We start from the raw sequence: 21,387 nt of genomic DNA, 5'->3' as shown, positions 1-21,387 counted from the left end.
CCAAGTTTTCAGAGTCCCCTATGAGTGACCTTTGCAGGGTCCATGCCTGCTTAGGTGTGACTTGTCTGATACTTTGAGGGACACTTTATCACCAGTAAAAACCAAGCACTGAAATCTATAAAACAAGATGAATATCAAAAAGCATATTTTTTGCATAAAGAGATGGTTGCATTGAAATAGTCACGCCACCCCTAGAGTGCTTTAATGCGTCTGGTGGGGGTAAAACGTGATAAACAACAACTAGTCATTACAACTGTAATGCAATAGGTCTCACAGTTACCAGAGTTAAAGCTGATGGCATTGTAAATGACAATGCCTTTTATTTATGTTTTTAAAACAAAAATAAAAGCCATTGTTATTTGCAATGTCAATAGCTCAAACTCTCATAAATGCGAGACCTATTGCATTGTAAATGCTCGTTTCGGTCAAGCCTGCCACAGCACATGCGCACTCGCTAGTGAGGCACTTTTGTTTACAATAAAGCGCTTGGCTCTGCTCCCATTGCTTTCTATTTGTTGACTTATTTATTGCCACTCTTTATTGCTGCCTCCTAACTGGCCAGCTCAGACCAATTGTCACTTATGTTCGTTTCTGTGAAGTGACGACCAAGCACAGATTGATTCAACTTGACCAGTGCCCGTCCACTGCTCCAGATGGGATTAAGGTACTATTTTTTCTTCCTCCCTTGTCTGGTACTCCCTCCCTCCTCCTCTGCACCTCCCTCATTTTCTTTACCTTATCCCTCCTCCTCCTGTTGTCCGTATTTGCTGTTCCTTCACTCCCTCTCAGCTCCCCCCTGCCCCATGTTGCTTCTTCATCCAGCTTTCTTTTCTAAACAGTGTGAGCTGCTTTGCAACTTGGATTTTTTTTATTTTAAAAAATCACTTCGACTTTATTGATTTTAAGCCAATAGATCTTTCATAGGCAGAATGGATCTGGATAGGTCAGAGGTGGATAGAATGGGCCAGACTGGGTACCTAAAGCATCCCTGGCAGTTTTGTCAGACCAGCCCCACACAGTGCGTAGTGAGCAAGCCTGTGTGCGTTACTGGGGCTGATATTGCAGCACTGCTGCAAAACCGCTCCAGCCTTCCGGAGAAACACCCAATGCCTTGTCCGGCCTTTTGGATAGAGTTTCCATTTTCATCAGGAGGTGTGGTACCCTTGGACCATTATTTCAGTCTTTGACCCATTTAGCTTTAGATTGTTTTGGTTCAGCCAGGTTTTGCTAATTATAAAACCATGAGAATCCTCACTGAATCCGCAATCAGATGCTGTTACTCTCAGATTTGAGTATCATCGGCATAGAATTGGAATATGGGGTCCATGAGAGGCTTTGTGTGTAGGAGTGGAGACTTGGGGGGTTGTTGTTGGCTTCCTACATCACTGAACAGGGTGTGGAGGTCAACTATCCAAGTATAACTTATTGTGATCAGTCTTCGAGGAATGATTTGAACCAGGTTAGGGATTGGTCTGTGACTTGGCCTGACGGCTTCAGACTCTGCTGAAGAATATATTGTTCTGCCATGTCAAAGGTAATGAGCATTTCCAGGAGGGTGAACATGCAGAGTGAACCCTCATCTGTGTTTTGAATAATGCCATCCCAAGCATTCAAGAGTGTTCTGTCCCATGATTTAATGGAAAGGGGAGTGGTCAAGTCTTTTGAATTGCCCTGTCTACGATAGTGGTCTGATGAGAAGATTGTCTCCGGTTCCCAATCCAAGATGAAGTTTATTTTTTTCCTGTGATGTTAGATCCTATTTGAATTATATATATTATATATAAAGGAGGCATTAAAGAGTGATGGATGCTTTGCAGCACATTTGTTTCTTAATCTTTCAAAGCATTATCATCCTGCAGATGCTATTTTTGTCACAGATTTTCTGGTCCTTCGAGACTGATGTGCCTTTGGATTTTGTTAGGTTTCTTCTGTCGCTCTTTCCTCTTCTCTGATGTCAGTGAGGGGTTTGTGCCTCCTTTATCTAAGGTGCATTATTCTTAATCTTCAATCAAGAATTGTAAGATTGACGGCAAGTTTTAAATTTTCATCCTTACTGGAACTCTCTTAAAGAGAGACTGAACACGTTTCATATGTATATTTAAGATCTGATAGAGACTTCTAGCTGCAGATTCGTTACCTTTGAATTTCTCAGGCATCAGGTTGCATATGGAAACCTTTGCATGACCAGTACTGTGCGCTTCAGGTGGCTCCACGTGATGTTGGCAGCATCAGTTATGACGTTGCGGTCACCTAAATTGGTGCCACCCAGGCCCGGACGTCAGTTCTTTTTTTCCTCACCAGTTAAGTGCTGAACCGGAGAAGAGCTACCCCCTTTCTCTTTTTGACAGTTTTTTTTTTTAACATTTTGTCAATAGTATTTTTTTGTGTCTCGAGCATGTCCTTTAGATGTACAGGGTTCAAGCCATCTGGTGCCTGTCACCGCACCCTGTCGGTAACCGACTCCTACCTCATCTGCTTGTGGTTTCTCTGGTGCGACCACAAGACAAAATCCTGCTCGGACTGCCGGGCCATGACTCCAATGGCCTTTTGGGAGCATTCTTTGAAGCTTCTTGTGGCCCAGCAGTTGACACCATCAAGCACCACTCCTCATAGATCCCGGTCCTGTTCGAGGAACAGAAGGTTTCAGGACTGCTCTAGGAGCACCAAGTCCTCTTCTTCATACTCAAGGTCCTCAGGACACTCTGGGAAGCGGCACAAAAAGAAGTCCAAATGGACTTCAAATTCACCTTGTCTGTTGTCTGAGAATGGGAAGGAGCATCGATGTTGTAAGTCCGGTTCTGCGGCGCCAGAGCCAGGTTTGACTGGTTTCAATGGTTACTTTTCTGCTCTGTCCGCTTTTACGGCTGCCGGACCAACCCTCTTTATTCAAGTCCCCTATTATAAATAGGTTCTTAAAAGGGCTTGTACATATGGGTCCACCTGCTCCCTTTATCATGCCACAGTGGGACCATAGTTTATTTCTCACATTCGTTATGTGTGCTCCATTTAAGTCCTTTGCACAATTGTGCCAGACGTTTGCTTACCATCAAGATAGCCTTTCTAGTGGCAATAACATCTGCCCGAAGGGTGAGTGATTTGCAGGCTTCGTCATGTAAGCCTCCCTACATGATATTCGCTCTGCACCCGTGCCTCATTCCTGCCAAAGGTAGTGACCCCATTCCATCTAGGTAAGTCAGTCACGCTGTCTGTCCCTTTTGCGCCTCTGAATCCCTCGAAGGAAGATGAGCGTCTCCACCGTCTGGACCCAAAAGACGGTTGTCATTCTACCTTGTCCGCACCGAATTCCAGGTGGATGACCAACTCTTTGTGGGTTATATGGAAGCTAGAAAAGGTTGTGTAGTGCAGAAACTGACCATTTCGTGCTAGGTCATTATCTCCAATCAATCTACTATGCCTTGGCTAGGAAGCAGCCTCCTGAGTACTTACGGCCTCATTCTACCAGGGGAAAAGCTGTGACACAGCGTTTGCTCGAGTGTCCCAGTCCTGATATCTGCAGACAGCAACGTGGGCATCTCTGCACATGTTTGCCAAGCACTACTGCCTGGACAGTGAGGTTTGCAGGGACGGGCATTTCGCCCGTTTGGTCCTGCATGAATTTTCAGTGTAGAAAATCTGACCCAGCCCACTACCAGGATGGTATGGCTTGAATATCTATTCAACGGTAAGGAGTCTGCTGCTAGAAGTCTCCATCATATGAACAAGTTACTTACCTTCGGTAACGTCTTATCTGGTAGAGACCATATCTATCTGAAGATTCCTTACAGACCCACCCATGCCTCCCTGATTCTGCCCCCAAATATGTCAAGGTCTGGACAAAAAAGTTCTGTTAAGTTTCCTACTTGAATGCCCCTATAACGGGTGACTCAGTAGTCATAGAAACACCCTGAAGAACAAGTTACTTACCTTCGGTAACGCATTATCTGGTAGAAACAATATCTAGCTGCAGATTCCTAAACCTTTGAATTTTCCAGGCAAATTAGAAAGGTGAAGAGTATTTAGAAAAAAGTGTGAGAATGAAAAGCAAAGGGTGGAGGACATGAACGTCGTTTAGTAGTCACATCTCTACCCCTGGCATGTCCATTGCGACCCTGGCACGTTTCTTGTGACTCCTACTGTCAGGAGGAAAAGCAGAGCCAAGCACAGAAGGGATACAGGGTCCCTCTTTACTTTCTGCAACTCACAGTCACCAAACACACAGGATTTCCGTTTTGAACAAATTCTGCCTTGCAAAACACGCTCCAGTTAAGGAAAAACGTTTCCCCCCGCCAATGCTGCTCACAGCAAGCCCTGCTGAAGGCAGTGCAGAGCGAACTGGACTGGACCTCTCAGAGGGAAAGGTGCGGCACAAAGCCCAACTTGCAGGAAGTGTGTGTTTCAGGGATGGGCATTGTTGCTCAAGTGTATATGCCCGGCATCTCATTCAGGGACTAGTGAAAAAGAGAAGGCAGTTCTCGAGGCCAACTTGACTCTGTAAACACCACTGTGTCTTCGGTGAACTGCAAGTTTTTCAATTAACTTAACCTGGCAGGGAGGGGGCCATAGAAGCAACTTTTCTCAGTGCTGGCGCATTTCATTGAATAATAATCAGCAAAATGATGATGATTCAAATAGAAGGGTTTAGTCGTGCAGGCCAGATTGATGACATTTTTGTATGAAAAGCTTTCAAGTCTTCTTCTGTTGTCTTTGCTGTGTTCAACACATGAATTTTAAGGATAGTGTCAAATGCACTTCCCATCAAGGGGACTGTGCCCAGTGTTCTAATGTGTTTATCAAATATCGAGGTCATGTTGTATGGTATGTGATACCATGTTCCAGTCTTGGCTTGTTATCCAATAGAACTTTGCATTTTGGGACTTAAAGTTTTCGTTTAGTTGTACTATTCATGTAGTGTAAAAATCATAGCATGAAAGTTGTTCAATTTAAAGCAAGGGCTGCTTGAAGGATGATGCCTCTTGACAACCTTACACATCTCTTCCTTCATTGTTGCCCTTAATGTCATGATGTCATTTAGGGGGTCGCCAGGGGTCATAGCTCCGACCTCTGGCGGGTTCCTGGTGACATATATATAGATATACAGCAAGCAGAAACCCGGATGGACGCCGTATGAGGGTCCAACGAGCCGAAACCATTGAAGAGAACAGTGTGGACAATACCGCATCTAATCGGCTACAATATCCTGCAGCGGGATGACCTATTGAGGCGTAGTCCCAGGACTTTTGATACAAGGAAACGGCAATTATTTCTTAGAACTACTTCTATATTCTGAAATCAAGTCGGAATATCGTAGGTCTATGTCCTTAATTCTATACATGGTGAATTGGATGAGGGCCTACAAGACTATAGAAATATATATAAGGAAGACAGTGGTTTTCCATATGGTCATCTTTTAGTTCAGAATAAAAGTTTATTAAAGGTAAAGAGGTGGAAACAAACAATACATATTGCTGATTAAAAGAAAAACAATACATCTTGTACAAATTCCGGCAAAGATATAAGAATAAGATAAAAAAATTAAAAACACTGCAAAAGGATAAACAAGAAGAAACATAATGCATATATAAATGAAAAGTGCGAAAAAACAGCAATGGAAATCAAGGGGGTTTAAGAACTTCCTGCAGAGATGGGGTTGGTAAGGAGTGGTTTAATGCACATTTATCAAAAAAGGTTGTGACAGGCAACCATAACTGAATTCGCTTCATGGCCATTTGTAGAGGAAACAGGAGAAATGTATCCAATCTATGATTATGGCATACATCATACCACCAAGCTATATAAGAAATCTTTCCAATTTCTCGTTATCTGCTGAAAGGCAACTGCTATTAGTAAATCAACAATTCTGATATTAATTTCATAGTTATCCCAAATTGGGGAAAGGCTGCCTAGGAAAATGTCCTTTACACAGAATGGGGCATTAGCACCAAAAATTCAATTAATTTGAGACCAAACCTGTTTCCAAAACGTATTTACAAATGAACATGAAAAAAGCATATGAAACCAATCAGCATCAGGAGATGAGCAGGACCAACAAGTATCCTGTACATCGGAGAATCTTTTATTTAAAGTGTGAGGAGATAGTAAAAGCCTATTGTATGTATAAAACAAAGTTTGTGTTAAACTAGCTGTTCTGGAAGTTTTACGTATCTTAGTCCAAATCTTATTCCACGTTGACAGGGACCATACTACACTAAAATCTCTCTCCCAAGCGATATCAGTCGTGGATTTTTGTCTAGGTGTAACCTTAGATTGGAGAAGAGTATATAGAATAGAAGCTTTAGGTTTGGTACGCAAAAGAGTGGATAAGTCAGTAGGTACATCAACGATGCGAGAAATACTAGAATCATTGGTAAGCCTAGTGTATACGTCAAGTACTGTACGCCGAAGAATATGGTATTTAGAAATCAAGGCAGCGTGCAAATTGTAAGTCTGTTGAAGCAACGGGAAGGAAATAAATTCATTGTTCAAAAATAATTGATGGACCCAAATCAAACCATGTTGCCTCCATGACCTTGATATTTTATTCTTAACAGAGACATGGATCACGTCCACTTCCAGCCCAGACATGGTCCAAGCCCTCCCGCCGGGATTTGTGATTTTCCATCTTGATAGACCCATAGGGCGGGGAGGAGGTTTGGCTATTTTGTATAGGGATACGCTCAGTTGCAAAGCACAGGAAGCAGGGATTAAGGACTGTGAAAGTTGTCAATTTACCCTTCAACTGTCCCCCACGGTTGTTATTTCAGGGCTCCTGGTGTACCGCCCCCCTGGGGCAGTGGCCAGCTTCACTGATTCACTAATGGAATCCGTCACCTGTCTTGCCTCCTCAACTACGAATTTTATTGTGCTAGGAGACTTGAACCTTCATTTTGAAGACGCAACGGATCTGCCGGCTACTGACCTGCAGTCTGACATGGGTGCTATGCAGATGAAAAGAATCAACTCAGGTGCGACCCATGGAAAGGGTCACCTGCTTGATCCTATTTTCTCCAATATGGAGCAACTAACCGCCCTACCTCCCCTTGCTCTACCATGGTCGGACCATTGTCTAGTTTTAGCTAGCTGGTCTCCTGTGGGCTGGGATTCTTCCACACCTAGGACATTCAGGATAGATAGAGCTTGGTCGAGGCTCCCCATGGATAAATGGACGGCCCATTTGGAGTCCACATGCCCCCAAGGGGGGTCTGACCCGGAGGAGGCGGACGCCATCTTGGAGAGCTGGTTGAGTAGTTCCTTAGATGCCATCCTTCCAATGAAAAAGATGCTCATCAGGGAGAAGAGAGTGGGCTCGGCCCCTTGGTACTCTCCTGAGTTAAGGGCACTTAGAAAGAGCTGCAAAAGGTCAGAACGGGCGTGGAGGAAGGACTGGGGGATAACAAGTAGGAACAAGTATCGCCTAGCAATGAGACTGTATAAGAACGCGATAAGGGAGGCTAAGATCAAATACTTTGACGAAAGAATTTGTAAAGCCACCTGTTCCTCGAGAGAGTCCTTCAAAGTAATGAAAGAGTTGCTTAAAACCCCCGACCCACCGGTTATTTACGATAATGCCCAAGGGAAATGTCTGGAGCTGGCTACTTACTTCAGTTCCAAAATTGAGACCATCCTACGCTCACTCCCCCAGCTAACCGCAGTGGCAGTGTCAACGGCTCCGTATAGGGCAGGTACACCGGAGTTGGATCTGTTTGGCCCTGTGACGGCGGAAGAGGTACTGAGTGTGCTTGGGAAATTGAAGAGTGGCTCCCCTAAAGACCCTGTCCCGATGCAATTTTTAAAGCAGGCTGCGCCGACCATTGTGGCCCCAGTGACCGAGCTAATTAATCTGTCTCTGTCACAGGGAGTGGTGCCACCTGTATGGAAAGGAGCGGTCGTCAAGGCCCTCCTGAAGAAGCCGAGCCTTGACCCCTCTGATCTGGCTAATTTTAGGCCGATTTCCCTGCTCCCGGGTGTAAGCAAGATTGCGGAAAGATTGGTTAACCACCAACTATCTAATTTCTTGGAGACCAATGGCCGGCTACGGGATTCCCAGACGGGATTCCGCCCTGGACAGGGTACCGACACCACCCTTCTGGCCGTGGTGGAGGAAGCCAGGTGCATTCTGGATTCAGGAGGGTCAGTGGCAGTGATCCTCCTGGACCTGAGTGCGGCTTTTGATACCGTAAACCACCAGGTATTACTCCAACGGTTGGAAGGGCTGGGTGTCACAGGGATGGCTCTGAGATGGCTTGCCTCCTTCTTAGGAGGACGGTCATTTGAAGTGTGGGGAGGAAATGAGAAGTCTCCCCCCTTTGCCCTCCAGTGTGGGGTCCCTCAGGGCTCGTCGCTGAGCCCTACCTTATTCAATGTATATATGGCCCCCCTGGAGGATGTGGTGTCTCGGTTCGGCTTTAACATCATTAGCTACGCGGATGACACGCAGTTGGTTGTTGGGCTCTCTCAATTAGAGAAGCAACCTGCGGTACTTCATTCTTGCTTGGAGGAAGTGTTTAGGTGGATGTCGATTTCATCCCTTAAACTGAATGGCTCAAAAACTGAGCTCATGATCTTAGGCCAAACGTCTTTTGCTCTGTCTCCCAGTAGCTGGCCTGATTGCATGGGAGTCCCTCCCAGCCCGAAGAAGGAGATCAAGAGCCTGGGGGTGTGGCTGGAGCAGGATCTGACATTTAGAACACACGCCAAAAAGACCGCTGGTGTATGTTTCGGTATGCTCCGGTCAGCCCGCAAGATTCTGTCACTCCTCCCTGACACCTCCCGTAAACTGCTTATACAGGGGCTTGTCATTTCGAGGCTGGATTACAGCAATGCACTCTTCCTGGGCGCGCCGGAATCCACATTCAAGAAGTTGCAGCAGGTGCAAAATGCCGCGGCCAGACTGCTGATAAACGTCCCCAGAAGGCAGTCCACCAAACCGGCACTAAAGGCGCTTCACTGGCTTCCGGTGCGGGAAAGAGTAACCTTCAAAGCACTCTGCATGGCACAGAAGAGTCTGCAGGGGAAGGGTCCTGCGATCCTAAGAAATATGATCCAACCCTATAAAGCAGCAAGGGCCCTCCGTTCGGATCATAAATTCCTCCTTCAGTCTCCTAGAGTAAGACGAGCCCGTACTGGAGGGAGAAGGTTCTCAGTGAACACGGCCTCCGCTTGGAACTCGCTTTCACTTGTTCTGCGGGCAGAGACTAGTACTCGGCGTTTCCGCAAACTACTAAAAACTCATCTTTTTCCAGACTAGTGGGTCACGTGTTAGCTTCGGTCGGTCTCTGGATAGCGCTGGGATGCTCTAGGGTAACCGTGCGCGATATAAAACTCCAAATAATAATAATAAGACTTCCAGTAAAAAGGTTTATTGTTTATTAATAGAGCCATATTGTGCCAAATGGTGGACGCCATGAAGGACTCAAGAATATCAGGAGCTAAAGGTAGTAAAGGAGTGAGAAGTTTGGAAGTAAATTTAAATTTGGGAGAAGACAACATTTGGGGTTTGTGGGAAAAAGAGAGATATTCTTGAAATGAAAAGGGGGACAAAAACGAACTTTCAACTGATGCCCATAAGGGGCAATCATCTGTGGGGTCAAGCAACCAATATGAGGCTTGCCGCAGTAAAAAAGCCCTCTGATTAACAGGAAAGTTAGGGAAATTAACCCCACCCTCAGCTTTAGGGCGTATTAACTTGGAAAGAGATGTACAAGCTTTTTTAGTGTTCCATAAGAAGGAAGATAATACTGAGTTAATCGATTTGAATAATTTAGGAGAGATAGGGACTGGAATATTGGAAATGGTATATAAAACCATAGGGGAGAGCATCATTTTTATGGTATCTAAACGGCCCCACCAGGAAAGGTATAGGGGATGCCATTTCGTAGTGAGATCGGAAAGTTTTTTAATGTAAGTATTCAAACATAAAGTAACTGTGTCCTTAATCGTGGGCGTAAAACTCAATCCCAAGTATTTGATATGTGAAGATTTCCAAGTAAAGTTCGTTGAGGCAAAATCAACTTTAAAAGTAAATTTAGTCAGAGGTAGGATTTCACACTTATCGCTATTCCGTTTATACCCAGAAACCTTTGAAAAAGATTGAACTTCCTTGAGAAAGGCAGGAACTGATTCACTAGGGTTGGAGATCAAAAGCAAAATATCGTCAGCGTATGCTGCTAATTTGACATTAGTGGTCGGGGCCTGGAAGCCATGTATTTGTGTGTTTTGACGAATCTTTGATAAGAAGGGTTCCAGGGCTAAATTAAAAAGAAAAGGAGAGAGGGGGCAGCCTTGGCGCACGCCCCTACCAAGGTCAAAGGGTGAGATGAGACCATTAGCACAAACCGCAGCGCGTGGACTAGAATACAAAAGTGAGATTAGGGCTATAAACTTAGGACCAAAGCCAAACCATCGGAGGGCATAAAATAAATATTGCCATTCAACTCTTATCAAAAGCTTTCTGTGCGTCAAGCGCTATAGCAGCGAGAGAGTGTTGTAAATGCGGAGCTTTAGATAGAATATTAAAAAACAACCTCGTATTGTCATTAATGACCTGCCCTTTCACGAAGCCGGATTGCTCCCTGCCTAAAATATTTGGTAGAATAGGGTCCAAGCGTAAGGCCAGTGCCTTTGAAAAGATCTTGTAATCTATATTTACCAATGAAATGGGTCTGTAGTTCTTACAATATTTCAGATCTTTGCCCTCTTTAGGAATTAAACATATATGAGCCTCTGAGAAATAACCTTTTGATTCTCCCAGAGAATTAAAAGAATTAATCAGACGGAGTAATTTAGGTAATAATAATTTAGAGAAGTGGAGGTAAAATTCGACAGTAAATCCGTCAGGCCCAGGTGCTTTATCTTTTTTTAAATGTTTAAGTGCCTCTAAGAGTTCTTGTTGTGTTGTGCCTGCTTCGAAGGACGATAAATCGGGAAAAGTTTGCTGGGTTCTATGTATAGTTGAAAAGAATTGTGAAAGGATAAGGCTTGTGGGATTCGTTTCGGGAGCATATAATAATTTGTAAAAAAGTGCGAATTCATTCAAAATTTCCGTGTCATTAAATTTTAAAATAGAATTTCCATCAAAAATAGTCAATATTTAGTTTGTTTGGTTTTTAAATAGTTGGCCAAAATTTTACCTGCCTTATTTTTCCCACCATAATATTTTGCGCTGGACTTCAGGAGGTAAAATGAGGCACTGTCAGTAGACTCTTTATTAAATTGCAGTTTCGCTTTTATGAGGGCATCGAGAACGTCTTTTGAATTGGATGTGTAAAAAGAATGCTCCAGTCTCTTAATATCTTGAAGCAGGGCACTCGAGCGTTTGCGAGCAATGTTACGCTTCTTGGCCACAAAGCTGATAATAAAATTTCTCGCTGAGGCCTTGAAAGCGTCCCAAATAGTTGAAAAAGGTAAGGAGGTAGAATCATTTAAGGAAAAATAATCATCAAAAAAGGTGGAGAATGAGGAAGAGAATGCAGGATCCAAAAGAGGAGAATTGTTGAATCTCCATCTTCTGGGCGTGTTAATTTTTGGTAAAATATCCAAATCGATTGAGATGGGGGCATGATCAGATAACAATATAGGTCCTATTTCAGCATGCAAAAGTGCTTGTGAAATGTTGTGGGAAACAAAAAAATAATCAATACGTGTTTGAGAATGATGCACAGGAGAATAAAACGTGTACTCTCTGGTGGTGGGATTACACAACCTCCAGGCGTCTAGAAGTTTGTGCTGGGTAATAACATGAATGAAGGACTTATGTGGTTTGTTAGGAATGAATGGAACTTTGGAGTTTCGATCAACAACGGGATCAAAAATCTGATTGCAGTCCCCTGTTAGAATAAAATTATCTTCCATGCAAAGGGCCAACTGCTGGGCAATTGAGGACCAAAAGGAGGAATCCCCACCAGTGGGACCATATACATTGAAAAAGGAGACTGGAACATCCTTCAGCAGCAATTTAACATGGAGCCAACGGCCCTCTGTATCAGATTCCTTTGATATAAATTTACAATCAAGTGACTTATGACAGAGCATCATAACCTCATTACGTTTGCCATCACCATTAGAATAAAATATTATCCCCCACCCAACCTCGTTTTAGTTTTGATGACTCATTCTCCGTTAGGTGAGTCTCCTGTAAAAATACAATATCAGCATACATCTTTGCTAAGTGGGCCATAACTCTCTGTCGCTTGATGGGGGAATTCAGCCCTCTAATATTCCATGATACTAATCTCATCGGCATAACAGTTCAAGAGTAAAATAAAACAAGAAGGAACAGCAAATCGATTCAGTGAAATAATCCGAGAGGAAATACAATACAATCAGAAAAATGGTTGCCAGGGCCCAAGTGTAAGAGAGAAGACAAAGAGAAAGTAGAGAAGGAAGATAAACAAAGCTATAAGAGAAAATCAAGAAACAGGAGGAAATATATCCGGAACTTTGATGCAGAGGAAAAGAATAAGAAAATAAATATAGGACGAGAAGAATAAATAACAGTAAGAGCTGAGAAATAACCACCTCAAAAGGACGATCAGACCGATCAGAAAAAAGAACAGGACAAAACATGTAAAAAGAAAGGAACTCAACTACAACCAAAAGGGAAATAAAGAGAATAAATAAAAGAGAAAAGAGCAGAGAGAACAAGAAAACAAAAAGGATGGGCGTACAAGAGGGGAAACATACCTACATAAGGAGAAGCCAGGCAGAGACAGGGAGGGGGGTGGAACCACATGGAATGGACGACGCACCAGGGATCAGCAAAGCGGAAGACCGGGAAGACATCATAAAGCAGAAGTAGGGAATCTGTGGCGACAAAATAGAATCGGTGTTAGAATATTCCGTACAAAGAGACATTAACCGGAAAGTTGGGGAACATTAACAGACAGAATCTCAAAAGGAAAAGCACAACAAAAACATCTTCAGTATACTATTAATAGGAAGAAAGAAAAACAACAAGCAAATTACCAAACATCTAAAAAGAGAAAACCAGAATTCGGTCAACATGTCAGTGAAAAAACCATGTTAAACATTCAAAGAGCAGATGCAGGACCAGAAGAATCCATGACGTTCGGCTTGCATGAATTGATAAAACTTTGTACTGCGATTTTCCAAGTCTTCAACTTGCTTTTGAAACGTAGAAACTTGAGAATGTAGATGAGACAGTAACACAGGTTTCTTTAAAGGAGGATATATTGTGCTCAACTGACGAGACCCTAGCCTCCAATTGAGACCAATTGTCCGTTAAGACTTGTAGTTTAGTATTAGTTTCTTCCATGAATGGCCGAAGAGCTCTAATTTCCTCCAATAGTAACTCCATTGACACTGGTGAGGCCGATTTAGGCGGCGATGGAGGGTCCTTCTTTAAGCGTTTGGTGTTGGATTTCCCTGAAGCTGTAGACGAGGGCTCCATTATTGTATCCAAACTTTGAAAAGATGAAGCCAAAGAGTCTTCCAATTTAGAGAATTCTGAAAAAATCTTCGAATTGTTTATAAAAATGCGTTTTGGTTTGGAAAAAGAAGGATGGGGGTGTCTTTGTTCTACCCATAAAACGCTGTTAGCGTACTCCGAGCCAGTGCCAGTGTACTAGTAATCAAACACGATTAGCAAGGCACTGAACGCAAAAGAAAATCGTCAAAGTGGAGCAGGGAAAACTCTTTTAGTCAAAACATTCGTTGGTATCCAGTCACCATGCCATCTTCAAAGCACTGGTATGACATAAACAGAAGTACACAAGCCAAAAAGCCGATCAGAGCGCCAAAGAGGGTGTGCTACAACCTGTGCCACCAGTGTTTTAAGTAGGAAAACATTAAACTAAATGAAACACTTCAGAGGCTGACTATAATTGGCTTGCCAACAGCAGTCCCCCTTAAAAAATTATGCTGAAAGTAGAGGAAAACAGTGTTGCTGTGGTTAAATAATACTGCATCCTGAGGGCATGTTGTGAAGAAACGAAGGTGCCTCCATAATAATTGCTGAGGGTGAAGCAGCTAAAACAATGTCAAAAAGGAGAGGCTACAGCGCTAAAACGCCTCAGTTTCCCCATGAAAAAACTGCCAATTAGCTTTGTTGGTGTATTGGCAATGGGCAAAGTATCTTTAGTGGGCAGAAATAGCATTCCGGCAGCATTGTGAGGAGACGCTCGCGCGTTAAATTCAAAATGGCGGCCGCGCTAAAAACGGAGCCGCTAGAGAACTCACTTCAGTAAAATTAGTGTCCCATTGCCGCCATGGAAGTCCGCGAGGGCCGCAGAACATGCCCTGAGTCTTCAGAAGTCCATATATATTCTCAACCGAGCGACAGTTGATCTTGAAGCGCTGAGTCTTCCCGACGGACCTCGCAGCTTCACCCGGGTGCCGCCATTCCCTCGGGCGCCAAGCCACGCCAAGCCACGCCCCCATATGGTCATCTTTTAAAGATCAATAGGGCCTATTTGAAACTATAAAATATATCGACCTTAGTGGTTGTCAATTGATTTATTCTAAAGAGGAACAAATCGGGTCGTGAAAAAGGTGGTGTAGATTGGGCTGATACCACCAAATCGTGTTGACACTTTGAATATACTAAATTGGGTAGACATATTGGCATGTTTGAAAGAAATTAGAAAATACATGCCATTTTCGATCTTTTCGACCGATTAGTCAACAAACTAGAAGTATAAGCTGATTGTTGTGCATGTTTTTTTCTCTTTCTCCTTCCCTTATCATCTTCTCCCCTTCTTTAGGGTTGAGCTATGCAACAGTCAATTCACAATGATCTATTGAAAAAATTATGTTTATGAATTTCAGTGGTTTTATATCTTTTTTTACGATGGAGTATAGCTCTGACTTGTTTAGTGTTTTATGATGAATGAAATCTGATTGTAAAGCAACTGTGCGGGTCATATTTTAATAACAAATAATTTTTTTTTTTAAATGTCATTATCTGGTACCATAAATACAACCGAGGTTGAAGTTAAAGAAAAATATTGGTATGAGATTGGACATAGAGGTGTGAATGTGCTGAAAGTGATTTATCCAAAGGGAATCAATTTTTGGACATTATAGTTGCACCTGGTGACACCTGAAAATGCCTTTGCGAGCCTGGCCTCTAAGGTAGCAAAATCAGTGCCATGAACACAAGTGCAGCTCCGCATTCCTTATTTACTGCCCGTTTTTCATTATACTAATGGTGAGGTATTTTATATTATTCACTATTAGTGTAATACAAAATGGAGCACACTTAGCTGGAATGGGACCTTTGGTGGCAGATGTGATGAGCAAAACTGGTTTTAAATGTTGTGTGCATGCTTGCGATGAATGTATTTAATCAAGAGAGTGTTTGTACATGTGTGCCTATGCGTGTGCTGAGCGAGACTAAGTGACTGAGATTGAGCTAGTAAGATTAAGAGTGAATGCAAGTGAGTGAGAATGAATAACTGGCAGGGGGTTTAAGAGTGTATGAGTGAGAATGAGTGTGAGACAATTGTGACTGAGTATGAACGAGAATTTGATGCTTGCGAGGTTGTCATTGGCCTTGGCTTACTGAAGGTAATTATTGTCCTATAGAGACACCCAATGCTGGTGCTGGCATTCTTGCAGGAATTCTTAGCATGACACAGATGTGACAAGAGACTGGCACACTGTGGATCATTGTTGCCATAAAGAGATTTTTGGCATATGGACACTAGTGGCAAAATGCTGGTACTGGTACAATGAAGGTAACTCTTGGCATAAAGTTGGACAATCTGGTTTATGGGAGGGTGGCACTAATGATAAAATGGTTGCCCTCCCATACTAAAGTAACTTTTGACATAAGGGACACCTATGGTATATGGGCAGAAGAAATTGAAAAATACTAGCACAGGCATATTTAATGTTATTTTTGGTATAAGGGATCACCCACTGTAAAATGCTGGCCCTGGCACGATGGAGTTAGATTTTGACATATGGAGTGCACAAATAGTACATTTAAAAACAAAATGGGGTCAACTCCTGGGAAATGTCAGGTTTCATCGGCTTGGCAAACCATGAAATGATCTGAATGTTTAATAAGTGCTCCTTCATTGCCTAGGGAATTTTAGCAAGATGGTGAAAATGGGTGTTAAAATGCACATCATCATCCATTCTTCTGAATTTTTTCTCCGTGTAACACACCCACCTGAAGAGGCCTGGCTTACTCTCTTGGCTCTCTCACTGTAATTCAGGGACTTTCAAAGATCAAGTCAGCACACTAATTTAGGTGGTGTCTAAAATGAACATTTGTCTGTGTTATGCTGTTATAGTAATCAAACAGTTATTATGGAACTTCAGTGATGTAAATAGTTGGGATGTTAGGGTCATTTGACATGCCTTCCTGGGACAATTCCGGGTCAAGGGTCATATGTCACCTCCTATGATGTCTTTAAGGTCCAAGGGTATGTGATGTCACTTCTGCTACCCCTGCCATTTTGGTGAATCTGCGCCCATGCTGGAAGAGAAGAGTCTACATCCCACATGGAGACTCTCAAACCTAAGGCCCAGCTCACAGCATTTGAAATAAATGGGGTTTCTTGTGTAATGCCTAGATTGTTTCCTCAGGTCCCAGGATGCACTCTCTATCAATCCCTTGTATGTATTGCAGGAGGGCATGGCAAGGGCCAGCTGTGCCAGATTGCTCACTGATCGCCAAAGGCAGCACAGGCCTAGCAAAGAGCAGCCCAGCTGCTGCTTATTGCCATTTTCCAGAGCTAGGTGGCGGGAACCAGTCCCTGGTTGAGCTTGGTACACTGTATGCCAGGTTGCAAGCACATCCTGGAGCCCGCAGTATGTGGCCAAACAAAGCTGCTGCTCCTGATGTCAGTAATCCATTGTAGCTCATCTGTTCTCTGTAGCCGGGCAGTGGTAGTATGCTAGCTGGGGCAATGGTCGCTGCATTAGCAAGCGCTCCAGGTCAAAGGTACCTCTTGGAAATGGAAGGATGGGGAAAGGCAAGGCTCCTTCTGATGTTGCAGGGTATCAGAAAGTGAAGAAAACCACATTGGCTTACTGTTTTTTATCTTTTGTCTGCTGCTAGCCTCACCAACGTCTGAGGCAGGTTGATGTGGCTCCCATTTTGGAATTGTACTACTCCTTCATATTAAATAAGCCCCTGGAGACTACAGCACACAAGGTATAGAAGAGATGAGCACTTTTTATGAAGTTGTGACAGACATCTTGGATGCGGGGGTTACCATTTTCATCTAGTGATGGCTGCAGCAGCATGGTTTGCATGCTTGTGGAACTGAAGATGGGGCAAAGGCTACTCTGATATTTTCTAAAACAATGCAGTCGCAGCGCCCATCGTAAAAAAAACAAAAAATATATATTTTGTACCATTGTCATAAATGGAAAAAATGTAAAGGAAAACAACATATTTACACATCTGTAAAATGTCTTTGATTAATACCAAAGCTGAATGAAAACGTTGTTAGCCAATTGCTAAAGTGAGCTGAAGCATACATGCCACTGGTTATAGGGGGCTTTCCAAAAGAACCTTTTCCATATTTATATGTGGGGTGTGGGTTTCTGTCGGGCAACCAAAGAAAAGATCACTTTTTTTTCAAACCAAAGAGAAAACGGAAATTTTGCCTCCAGGAAACTCAAATCTTTTTTAACTCATCAAAAAATGCATATCCAGCATACACCAATAGGGAAAAACCATAAATAACCCTAAGGCTCTGGCTTCACTGAGCATCTTTGTGGTTGTATTGTTCAAAAGTGTCTTGCAATGTTTCTAGTCTATTTTTCCTCGTTACAGAACTTGAGAACCAGGAGTCACGCGTTGCTGAGATCCATGCCATGGTTCACCGGCTCCCGGAGAGAAACCAGCAGATGTTGCATCTGCTTATGGTACATCTGGACAAGTAAGTTTCTCTGCTTTTTAGACCTTTGCTCTTTTTCCCTTTGATCACCCTTAATATGTACTATTTTATTAAGAAACGTTGCCATGATTCTTGTTGATACCCAATTGTGAGGAACCTAAATCCAGTACTTGTATAGTGCATGAATCACCCCCGAAGGGGTATCTCGGCGCTGGGGGCCGTTGGGAAGATTAAGCGAGTTATTGCCCAGAGTCGCATGGTGCTGGGTAGACCCCTGCCGCCGGAGCCAGGAATCGAACCGTGATCCCAGCGTCAGTCGCCCTGGCCGTGGCGCCACACCTCTCCCTACAAACTGAAAAATATTGAAGGCAAAAAAAAAAGTATGAAAGATGCATGGAGGTGAAAGAAATAGCACCTTGATGCTTTCAGTATTATTGGGTGCTAACCAAGAGTTTTCACGTGCTCTGTGTGAAAAGCCAAAGCCTCTGTTCTCAATTACTTTATAATAGAAATGCAGCTGAAATAGTCTCGAGACTGACTCAGGCTGTAGCTATTGTTACCGTATGATTTGTGATCTGAGAAATTGTACCTGTAACAAGTGGTTTCCGCTGAGTGCCACCCTACAGCCCAGCGTAGTGTATTGAGATCCAATATACTAACACTCCGCCACTGGCTTCACATCCAATAGTGCATTTTAATTTTGGTTTGCTATAATGAAATCACGGGTGTCCAGAACGAAGGAGACACAGGAGTCGTTTGTGCAGGATTTTATTTAGGCTGCAAATGTAAAAGAACTGAACTTGCTCTTCCAGCTGCAGGTGCCCAATGCTGTTATTATCTTCAGGATATCCCTCTAATTACTGAAGGAACTCCACTGATTGTTGGGCATGAGGTCTTGTGTGTGTGTAGAATGAAAACTAGACCAAAACGAGGACTGTGATTACTCTGTGGGTTGCTCCCATCCCGACCAGACTTCTGTGTGAAATGTTGCACATCTTGAGCCTTAGGAGACCTTACAGTTCTGAGTAAGGTCTGTTGATCCAGGCACAAAAAACGTTCACCCCTCCTCCTTACCTCTCTGACCTAGCAACACATAATTATAGAACGGTAGCAGTCAATAACAGAGTTATTTTGAAGAGACCTCAAACACATGAGTTGCATATGATGCCTTCTGAAACCCCAGTGAGTGAGGGCTACAGTATGCAGTGGCGGCTGGCAAGGAGCGGGGGTAGCGGGGGTGGGAGGGAGGAACAAGATGTGCAAAAAAAAAAAAAGACTTCCTCATGGCTATCGCTCCTCCATCATTGATTCGCTTCCTGAAGTGTCCCGGAAGCAGACATGGTCTCCTAAGCCAATCACAATGCTGCAATGCAGTGTTGTGATTGGTCTGAGCTCCGTGGTTCAGCACACAGACAGGGACTGGGAGCCTGGGCATGTTCTCCACGCAGGCTGTGTTTTACAGCCCAGTAGAGAACATGCTAAGTGCGCATGACTGTTTGGCCGGCCAAACCGTCATGGGCACTTATAGTGCACAAACCACTCCTCTCCCCCGTAGCTACGAAAAATAAAATGATAATAACAATGTTATCATTTTATTTTTTATTTTCTCTGCTCTGAGAGCAGTGGGGCGACGCTCCTCCGCCCTAGCCAAGGAACCGCCCTTGGCAGTCAACTGCAGGTCTGTGCACTCTTGTTGTGAATTTCAGAGGAGGCAAATGTTGGTGGTTCGCCACCAGCCTAACTTAGAATTGTGTGGACCTGAGAGTGACATGACTGTCAACAACTGCTCCTTTGCTTCTGTTGGGTTTCTGTGTGGCTGGTTCATGCTTTGAAATTCTGACCCATTCGTTTGAAACCATGTCTGGTATTTTTCAAGTTTAACTGGAGAAGTGAATTTATTACAAGACTTTTAGTTTTGCATGGTAGATTATTATTGTTATGGACAAGGGTTTCCATAATGGGGGTTTCATCAGTAGGATGTTCAGTACAATTGGTCTGATTATACCATTTGTTTTGCATGAATAATGCTGGAATCAGACAGTGTGCATGAAGTGAACCGAAATAGTCATTGATGTGGGTAGGCCTGCTTCCCGCAATGAAATGACATAGATTTGTGTCTTCTGGTGGCCGGGTTTGGTTATAGTCTTGAAATATTATATCTACAAATGATGTCCCAGAATTCAGCATCAGTGAAATCGTACTGAAAATTACTTTTGTCAGATGGCTATGCGCAAAGCAATCGGGCAAATGATATTGTACATACATTTCACTGAAATTGACTGTTAGCAAACAAAAACAAGAGGGGAGATTTACTTCTCTCGTATGCCAAAATAGTACATCAGAGAGAATAGATGCCTCTGCCCCCCAACCCTTTCAAGGTGTTATTTTTGACAAAACTTAACGCTATTGGGTACACAGCTCCACAGAATGTATTACATCTTCCCCACTCATACAATAGAAGATTGTTTTTTTATACAATTTACATTGGAATTTCAAGCCTTTTTAATTTTGATGTGTCAAAAGTTGATAATCAATTTTAGCATCAGTTCATATTTACTTTCAATTAAGTTACCAAATATTCATTCTGCATATCTAGTCTGTTTTTTTCAATTTTAAAATATTCATAATTCCCATAATCGACCTACTTATCAATACATACCCATTTATCTCAATGATAGGAAAAGTAAATATCCACCATGTCGCGCATCTGCTTTCCCCCACTGTTCACAAGTGTGTATATACACACACATATACATGCAGATGCGTGGAGTGTAAAATGCCATTAATTATCATTGCTCAATGCGGGGAGTAGCCATGATGCCCCTCTTCTCCCTCAATAGTGCTAATAAATAAATTATTATACTCTGCATCTGCATATATGATTTAATTAAGGGTATTTTTTTCATGTGCAGGAAGCAAACGGTTACATTTCTGCAGTATAGTGAAATCACTTTGGCTCACATTACTATTAGGACAATTTATTAATTGTGTAAAGTAATTGTTACTTGCATTCTGTGAGGCAGTAAAAAAGTGTATTTCTCATTTGTTTTGCTGTAATGTTAATAAACTTGATTTTTACTTTTGTGTTCTAGTAATAAATGTGAATGTGCTTTAATTAGTAGTACATACGTTCTAAATAACATGTTGTGCCACGTTTATTTTCACTGCCATGGCCTTAATATATTATATATTCACTCAACTGAAAAAGACCAAGTTAAAAAGACTGAGTTATGGCTCTATTTCAAACTCCTAGTTATGTTTACCAGTGCACACAACACTTGCCAAAAGCAGTGTGCATTCTAGGTGTCCCGCACCTAGTTGGATGCAGCCCCTGGGGCAATACCCACAGCACATGGAAAGCAGAGTAGAGAATAGTCTTATAGAAAGTTGGGTGTAGTATGTAAAAAAAAAAAAAAAAAGTCGGAAATTCACTAACTACAGTTAGTTATAATTAGGTTTGGTTATAACACCTTAACATATGTTTAAAAAAACCCTCTGAAATGCAAATAAAAAAACGAATTAAAGAAGTCATAACTGAAAAACAATCCTTGGGTTTTGTTTTGCAACCGCAACT

General features: G+C 42.8%; 1 protein-coding gene across 3 annotated transcripts in view; it reads left to right on the top strand.

Annotated features, from left to right (window-relative positions):
• ARHGAP26 (Rho GTPase activating protein 26) overlaps positions 1-21,387 on the top strand; it is a 1,692,117-nt gene that overhangs the window by 990,387 nt on the left and 680,343 nt on the right. For all 3 annotated transcript variants that reach the window (XM_085618129.1, XM_085618128.1, XM_085618130.1), the window contains exon 17: positions 17,750-17,855. In XM_085618129.1, coding sequence (XP_085474255.1) covers positions 17,750-17,855 — 106 coding nt within the window. The remainder of the gene's footprint in view (positions 1-17,749; positions 17,856-21,387) is intronic.

This window comes from Triturus cristatus, chromosome 7 (assembly GCF_964204655.1).
Source record: "Triturus cristatus chromosome 7, aTriCri1.1, whole genome shotgun sequence".
In the NCBI taxonomy this organism is placed as follows: domain Eukaryota; kingdom Metazoa; phylum Chordata; class Amphibia; order Caudata; family Salamandridae; genus Triturus; species Triturus cristatus.
Note: the sequence above shows the minus strand (reverse complement) of the source record. Positions and strands in the feature narration are given on the sequence as shown.